Source organism: Ochotona princeps, chromosome 24 (genome assembly GCF_030435755.1).
Source record: "Ochotona princeps isolate mOchPri1 chromosome 24, mOchPri1.hap1, whole genome shotgun sequence".
NCBI classification, from domain to species: domain Eukaryota; kingdom Metazoa; phylum Chordata; class Mammalia; order Lagomorpha; family Ochotonidae; genus Ochotona; species Ochotona princeps.
Genome location: NC_080855.1, coordinates 22891838 through 22900940, shown reverse-complemented (window position 1 = coordinate 22900940; position 9103 = coordinate 22891838). Strand labels below are relative to the sequence as shown.

Below are 9103 nucleotides of genomic sequence, written 5' to 3'. Positions count from 1 at the left end.
TTTTCAAAGCACCTCCTTGTTAACATACCTGCACATCCAGTTTTTTGTTTCTTTTTTTTAAATAATCTTACTTAGTTGATTAGAGTACAAAGGGTCAAGGACTACAGGAAAGTGGATAATAACATTGTTTCCACACTAATATCATCACTTTTTTTCTCTGTATCTGGGATCAGTGGAGAAACAAAGGGAGAAGCCCTACCCAGCCTCCCATCCATCCCAGGTCCCTGATGTGGGGCGTGCTCCGAGGGTCCTGCTCAAGCAGTTTTGATAGTTCAACAGTTCTGGATTGCGGCCAATCTCGCCATTCCAAGCCCAGCTTGCTGTGGCCATTGGGAAATGAACCGCAGATGGATGATCTTTCTCTCTCTCAAAATTTCTCTCCTCTCCTTTTCTGTTACACCAACTTTCACATAAATAAATCTTTTTTTCTAAAGTTAATTTGCCTGTCACACTTGTATGTCACATTTATATGATCACATTTAGAGTATCTTTCTTTGGAAGTCACACTTAAAATATTGATGCTCTTATTTTCAGGGACAGACAGATGATCGTGGAGGTGGCACAAGGGATCTGAGGGGTGAGTCCCTGTGTATCCACGCAGAGTGGAAGAGACAAGGGTAGAATGAAGTTGTGGTTGTTCTTGACTAGTAGGCAAGCACCCTGAGCACTTTCCCAGCACCAAAAGCCCCACTGATAATCTTGGTTATGAGGGCACCTCCTACCTACCTGTCGTTGAACTCCAGAAGAGTAAATGTTCCCACATGGAAGCAATAAAAAGCCTGAGCAGCCATTTGCACTGGAAACAACCCCCATACAAAAAAAGATGTGAGAAAGGACACACACATACACACGGACACACACACGACTATCCTGTTGCTTTCAATCTCAGCTTCCTTTCAAATGCGTTTGAATGTTTGGAGTCTAAGCCCCATTTAGAGAATGATCCATGTGTGAGTCTGAGCAGAACTAAGTCTGGAACCAACTTTACAGTGGATCCGGACTGAACCCCGTTTACCCCTTGTTCTACTTATACAGACAAGAACCCAGTCCCACTATACACCGTTCTGAACAAGCCTGCATTTTGTTGCTTGAAATGTGTGTGAATGTGTGTGTAAACCTTCTTTGATGATGGCAGTGAAGGCATATTTGTTGTCCTAGTTCAAAAGTCACTTTCTTATACGTTAAAAACAAACAAGACAAAATAATACAAAGCTCTCTCTCTGAATCTGGCATAGCAGTCCTCATCTTATGCCAGGATTAAGATAGGGAAAGCTTAACTTCTTTCAGGAGTCGTGTGTGTGTGTGTGTGTGTGTGTGTGTGTGCATGTAAGAACTATGTTGCTTTGCAGACAAAATCCCCCAAACACTCTCCCAGTTGAGCCTTTCTGGTCATTCTGTAGAAGTGATGCTCCCAGAATTCCAGGGCTGGAGCAGGGATGAAAATGATCAGCACAAACACGCCACCAAAACCCATGATTCAGGTTGCATGAAGCTTTATAACAACACAGTTTTCACAGAGCGGGAGAAATGATAGTTTAATAACAGCTGAACAGATTTAAGTCCCCCCACTCATACAAATTTCCCATTTTACTCAAACAATTCCTGATTTTGGAGATCTGTGAACAAGCGCTTCATGTCAAATGCTGCATTTTAATGGAATCAGGCTAATGGAAAGGGACACTTCATTTGGCAGCCCTTGATGGGGGCGTCTGCAGGCAGTCCTGGACCTCCACTCCAGACAAGTGCAGTCATCCCTCTTGTCACAGCCCCACCTGACACCATCTTTGAATAGAAAAAACAGAGCATGAAATGACCCTGAGGGGGTAGGTGCGGGGGGGAGGAGGGTAGAGCGTAAGCATTGGGGTGGCTTGCTCCCCTCTCTATTGAATCACCATAGGTTATTCATAACAAGGGACACACCAACTCTCTGGTTTTGGTTCCTCTGGGGACTTTAAGGGACAGAGACTAACCTCAAGCATGCCTCAGAACCAGGGTATTTGGAGGGCAGGGTCTGGATTTCTTCTTTCAACCTAATCATGGCCATTCACTTGGATGACCACAGAGCTTTGATTTCATCGGTATCCACCCCACTCACAGTGGCACCACTTGCCTGAATCTAATACCAGGGTATGGGCTAAACCTCTCTATCTTCAGGATGCCCATGAAGAGAAATTGAACTCTCCTTAGAAGAGTCTAAGAAAGAAGGCTTCCAGGGTTGGCAGGTGTTTGGTGAGGACCGTACATGCCTCTTCCTTCACGATGTGGCAGGGAGGAGGTCAAGGGGTTGTACCATGAGGCATTGAGAGAAGGCTAGGGACAAGTGAAGGGGAGGACTTGCTCCCCAGAGTCCTAGAGCACTCAGTCACAACCACGTTGTGGAGAGGAGCCAGAGAGGAGTTTGACAGCAGGTGCCTGTGCCAGACACATGACTAGAATCAGCCTCCTCAAACCAGAGCCCCCAGAAAGTAGACTTTTCTCTTTTCTGCCATTCAAATAAACATTTATGGCACCATACCTATTTATCCTCTGTCCACAGAGTCAGTAAACTAGCAGACAAGAGGGATAAGCAGTGGGTTCTGAGGCCACCTGGTCAACCAGATGCTGCTGCCCGGGCGAGCTTGGTTCCTCCACGAGGTCGGAGGGCCCACTCCCTCTCTCTAAGCCAACATCTCTGGAGGCCATCCTGAACAGACAAAGGAGGGGGTGTGCATGGCCCTCCAGCAAGGCCACAGCTGCTGCAGAACCTTGGGGGTTCAGGATTCGGGGGAAGAACCTCCTGAGCTGTCCACTATCCTTCCCTTCACAGCTCCTGTCTCATTTGTCACCCTCTTCCTGTTCCCACCGAAAGTCCTGACCAGTCATTTGGTAAAACATCATGTTGAAGGGTTTGTAGAATTTCCGCAGTCTGTGGATGACATCCGGGTCAATGCGGGGATGAGTCCGGCCCTTGCTCTTGCCCAAGCACCTTGGGGCACTGCTGTCTTCTGGCTTCTTGAGGCAAGGGAATCCCTTGGTTTTGTTGAAATAGAAATGTTTCTCAGTCACCACACGCTTGAGGCCTAGGAAGTCCTGCACTTTGGCCATTTCCCCTGCAGGGTCCACTATGAGGCGCTCGCCACTGACGAAGAGAATCTGAGAGAGGGGGAAGTACTGGAGCCAGTTCTCCAAGTGCAGAGCGTAGATGCCTATGCGGATGGCGCTCCAAGAGGCGTCAATCAGCCCCAGGGTCCGGTTTTTGAAGGCCAGCACCTCGAAGGTGGGGATCTCGGGTTTCTTTGACAGTGTCTGCGTGTAGTCAGAGATGGCCCTGGTCACGGGGTTTCTCACCACCACGATCAGTTTGATGTCCTTGGCCATGGAGTGAATGCGCTTGGGAGCCTCATTGGTGACAAAGTAACTGGGTGTCTTCTCCATGGTTATTTGCCCATCCACCGTTTTGGGCATCACATTTCTGCAAGAAGGAGAAAAAGGGAAGAGCATGGTTACTACCACCCAGAGTTATCCAAACTTCTTTACCCAAAGTGTGCAATATAAATAATACAGTGAGGAATTACCAAGTAAGATGGATAACTACTTGGAAACTCTGTGCACCTATGTACCCCAACTATTCTCTTGACTAGGTATTATCACAAAAGGTAGCAGCTGGCTTAGGCACTCTTTCTTGGGATCCTGACACCTCTGGGTTTGCACTGCTGTTCTGTCACTTTTCAGTCATGTTCAACTTACATACATGCTTAATTTATCTATGTATTAATCTTCTAATCCCCGAAATGGTGATAATGATAGTACCGACTTCACACTCTAGTATAAGGATTAAGGGAGATGTTTGAAAAGTATTTAGCACAAGATCTGGCATGCCTAAGAGCTTAATATCAAGAATATTATGATGTGTTGTAGTGGCTCTCAGAACATTTTTGCTCACAACAAAACCTCAAAGACGTTTCAGTCCAGGGCTCAGCAGCTACTGGCCACCCCCTGTGTTTCCAGGATAATCAGTGCAGAATGCTCTATAATTTTTAAAAGGTTGGGGGAAAAACACACAAAAAAACTCACATTTGTGCTGTGTGAGAATTATCTGGAATTCAAATTTCTATGCTCCTTAAAAAACCCACATTGAAACACAGTTACAGTTTCTAATTGATGCTTTTCAATGGCAGAGTTATGTAGATGTGCCAAAGACCATGTCGCCTATACACAGCCTTTCAAGAAAAACTTTGTAGAGCCCCTTTTTCCAAAGGCATAATGAATATACCAGTGAAGAGACATGAGTCCAGAGGCAGAAAATGGACAAGAAAATCAAATAGACTTTGCAATCTCAGCAAAGTGCATAGCATCCCAAGCCTTCCTATTCCCACTGGTAAAATCCTAACACCTGCCTGAAGGTGAGAACACAATGGCACATAGAGTGAAAGCCTGCAGCCAAGATGTGATTCAACGTGTGAGCTTTCCTTCTTTCTCTGATCTTCAGGTTGCACAGTGAGCTGCTCTGCATTCCATGGCAGAATCCGCATCCCTCAGTTCCCTCAACCTGCTTGTGCCCACACTGCCTTATCCAGGCGGGCTTTTACCATGGCCTTCTCCTACTTGGGAGCTTCAACATATTAAAGGAGTCCGATAGCATTTTTCCTCCCAGTCCCAACATGGCAGCACTATCAGAGGAAAAACAAGCCTCAGAATCCTATGATTCAGTCAATTCACCCTAGGCACATGTAGACACTAAGCTTGTCCAATGCCTGTCAGTACAGTGGGCCATCGGCCACCATGTGCTCCAGTAAGTCTCCTCACTCCTAAGCCTTGCACCAAAGTGGCACATGTAGGATTACTCAAGACCTCTTTGTTATCATGACATGCTTTTAAATGTCTCAGCTAATAAAACTTAATGCAGACAAAGATCCCTTTGCTTCTCCTACCATAATTAAATTTATTTACTATCGTGTGTGTGGAGAAAGAATGACTGTTCCTTTATCTCCCATTCACATGCTCTGTCAATAATTAATTGCTGCTACTGGGTTTTGAGCTTTCTCGGCGAGCACTTTTATTAAGCGCGAAGAATTTGCCTGGTAGAAAAATTCATGTGGAGTTAGATCTTATTAGAGTTTAGTGGTTGGACAGCATGGAGTTTATGGCTCAAGGCAATTGTCCCGGACATAAATAATCACAGTGCTGCTAAACTGATATATTCCTTTGAATGTCTTTAGGTTTGTGTGTTTTCTTAGTCCTCACCTGAGACAAGTGTCTCTTTGGGAAGGGCAAGGCTGAGGAACACAGATGGTGGGAGGCATGTTCACCTGTTTCAGGAGTTCTGATGACCGTTGACAACTCAAGGAAGTGGCTGATCTCATGCTGAACCCTCAATTTCTCATCTGAAAACCAAGGTTAATAAGAGTCCAGCACTTTCATAGGGCAGTAATGAAGATTAAATGTGATGGTGTGCCCAATCAACGCCAGAATTTTTAAACTTTAAACTAACCACTTAGCATAATTTTCACAGCAATTCTTACAGAAGGCTGTAAGAATTCTCACAGAAGAAAAAAATATTAATGTCTGACAAAGTGAAAAAGCTGAATAACTCAAGAATTAAGTGACTGGTCTAACAAAAAAACAGTATGTGCTCATGCAAGGTAGTATCGAGTTCACTGCCTCTGACCAACTGGGGAGCTAATTTGTTCAATCTGAATAGACAGCACATGCCAGTGTTCTGTTGTTGTTTCAATGGGAAGATTATTCCCTTAATATTTTGTGGACCCAATGGTTCACAAATATAGCCATCCCCTGGTATCCCTAAGGGATTAATTTCAGGACTACCTCTTCTTCCCATGGCCACCCTTAATGTGGCTTAAGTCCCTTACCTGAAATGGCATGTTACAGATGTCCCTTAACTGAAGATGGGATTACGTCCCAGCACATCCATCATAAACTGAAAAAAATCATAAGCCACAAAGGCGTAGAACATACCTAGCCTGCCCAACATCACAGCTTAGCAACACAGTGCACCGTAGAGAATAGCTCGTTTCCCTTCATGATTGTGCGGCAGGCCAGGGCTGCGGGCTTTGATGCTGCTGCAATACGTGAGTATCCTGTGACATACTACTAATACAAAAATAAAGATCTAAATTCAAAAGCTGATGGTTGATTTCTACTGATTGCATATCATTTTCCCACCTTGTAAAATAGGAACCATCACAGGCCGAACCATCACACCTGGCGAGAATCCGTGTTTGCGAACTGGCTACATCCTCCCATACGCTTTAAATCACCTCTAGATTACATGTAATGCTTAATGCAATGTAAATGCTATGCAAATAGTTGTTAAACAGTATTGTTCGGGGAATAATAACAAGAACACTCTGTAAAGGCTCAATGCATATGTAAGGTGGTTTTTTTTTCGAATATTATCAATCACGGTTGGCTGAATCAGGGGGATGGTCAGGGAAGCTGCAGACACAATAGGTCCAATTTTATTTACTAAATGTTGACGCAAAAATTAAGTAAATGAAAGCCTTCTTTACATGATCTTTCCAGATTCTGTTTCATTGGATGCGTTTGGTTTATTTTGTTGTGTTTTTCTTTAGCACAAGAGCAGCTGTTTGGGTTTTTTTCTTACACCTTTTTCACCTTCACTGCCTAGGCTTCAGTGCACGCTTCGTCTTGAGCTCTGTTTGAATGTACATGCCCTGTGTTTCAGCTAAGTGACAATCTGTCAAGATCTCTGTGGATCTTGGCTCTTTTATCTGCAGTGTCTGGGATGCCATGAGACTGAACATGCAAGCCCGGGAATACGGCAGATTGTGAGCGCCTAGCTCAGTGCCTGCTGCTGAGGCAAACCAGAGAAGGAGCATTGGAGAGGGGCCTGGAGAAGGCAGAGAGACTGGAGCAGCAGCCGATCAAACTTGTGAGCCAGAAAAGACTCTGCACGGGAGGCACAAGTGGGAAGACAGCTTCATCAAGCCAGTGTGGTCGGAAGTCCCGGCATCAGTTACTCAACCTGCTTTGTTAGTAAGAAGACATCCAGGATCAGCTTGGAATCCATGAATCGGCAATTCCTCTCTCCAAAATCATTTCACACCCCAGTATATTCATTGATTTGTTCATTCATGGATCCACTCATTCATAATACATACATACGTTCCTTTCAGAATCACTTGCCGGTAATGCAACAGTGAACAGAGCAAATACAGTCCCTTCCTCCCCAGAGCTGCCAGTCCAGCTACCACTTGCATAAGTGTGGGACTCTTTGCATCACCACACAAAGAAGCATTTTAATCAGCAGAGGGGCTATCACTATTATTCCAGCTTTACAGAGAAACAAATGGGCTCAGAACCCGAATATATTGTCTAATGTCTCAGAAAGTAGAGGTGTCTTTTGTCTGTAAGTTCAGTGGCTTGGGTAAACATGATTCGACACTAGATCTTGGCAAACAGCAAGTGTTTGGCAAACCTCTAGTGAAGGCACGGATGGACTGGATGGATGGATGACAAGTTATGAACTTTGTTTCCCAAGCTTAGTCCAACCCTAAGTGTATGTTTTGGTCTCTTCATTTCCTTATTATCCCATTCTCATTTCTTCAGCAGGGTTCTCACCTGGACCTCATACCCAAGATATATTTCTATATCACATCCTTGTTGGAGTAGGGGAACCACCCATTTTACTAAGACCAACTCTTCCACCTGCACTTCACATTCCTTTGTCTTTCCTAAGCCTTAAGGAAGATCTCAAAGGGATCCAACAGTTCAGCATGATCATGTTTTCAGCAGCTCTGCAGGGGACTCAGCAAAAATAAGAAAGAGAGAAAATAAGCCAAGGGATGAACAAGGGTTATTCCATGGAGGGCCCTATAGACCATGAGAAGGATGCACAAGTTTTTTCTATTTTTCTCTTTCTTTCCCTCCTTCCTTCTTTCCTTCCTTTCTGGTTCACTCCCCAAGTGGTTGCAATGGCCAGAGTGGCCAGAACTGAGCCAAACCAAAGTCAGGAGCCGGAGCCTCCCCCGGGTCTCCCATGAGGGTGCAGGGTCCCAAGGCTTTGAGCTATCCTCCACTGCTTTCCCAGGCCACAACCAGGAAGCTGAATGGGAAGTGGAGCAGCTAGGACAGGAATCGGCACCTAAATGGAATCTTGGTAGTTACAAGGCAAGGATTTAGCCATTAGGCTACCATACCAGGCCCAGTTTTTTTTTTTTTTTTTTTAATGTTTTGAGAAGCCACTGAAGAATCTGAAACAAGGGAATGTGATTTACACTTAGTTTTTTTTTTCCTGGCTCCTTCTCTGTGATCACACAGGAGTGTGGCAAGGGTGGAAGCAGGGAAGCTGACAAGCAGCCACTTTAGGAGAGCAGGCAGAAATGGTGGTGGCCTGGAGGGAGGTGGAGAGGGCAATGTGGTCAGAAGTGATCAGAATGGGACATATTTTTTAATGAGGTCAATGGCCCCAGGGGATGGGGAAGAACTGTGTGCAAGAGAAAGGAGGGGTTTTCCAAGGGCTCCAACAGCATAGCTCATTCACCAATGCACAGCACACAGGAAAGCATGCAAGTCCTGGGAGGAAGACCTCAAGTCCGACTGTGAGATATCTCTCCCATATCCAATTGTAATGACTCAATAACCATTTTGATACAATGGTGTGAGATCCAAGGAAGATTTGGCTGGAGGTGAACATATATGCCCTGTGCCCCCATTGCACCTGCTAGAGAGGAAGGAGAGAAAGGCCCTCCTTTCTTTACCATCACAGTAGGAGACAACACCTTTCCTTTGCATCTTTGTAAAATTCTCATGACTCGGAAAAGTGTCTGGATGCTGGCTGTGATGTTTACAGAGAACTCCATCACAAAGGTTTCCCCTAATCCTTCTAATTCCCAGAGCCCTTGGTAACCCTCTGCACTACAGAGCTTAGAACAATGTTTTTGAGGCTGCAGGCCATGTTCCGCCTACCTCTGCATCCCCAGTGCTTATTAACACAGTATCCACCCCTGAGCAGCTTGCCCCATAACCATCTGGGTCGACTGGATGAATAAATGAATAACATGCACATGAATTCACGGTTCCTGGAAGTCTGGAGCAGCGGGGCTGTCAGGAGGGATACAGTTCCTCCAAGCAAGTGTTCCAC

General features: G+C 45.2%; 1 protein-coding gene across 1 annotated transcript in view; it reads right to left on the bottom strand.

The window, feature by feature from the left end:
• Positions 1-2521: 2521 nt before the first annotated feature.
• Positions 2522-9103, bottom strand: part of HS3ST4 (heparan sulfate-glucosamine 3-sulfotransferase 4) — a 335374-nt gene continuing 328792 nt past the window's right edge. The window contains exon 2 of the mRNA XM_004587115.2: positions 2522-3451. Coding sequence (XP_004587172.2) covers positions 2815-3451 — 637 coding nt within the window. The 3' untranslated portion in view covers positions 2522-2814. The remainder of the gene's footprint in view (positions 3452-9103) is intronic.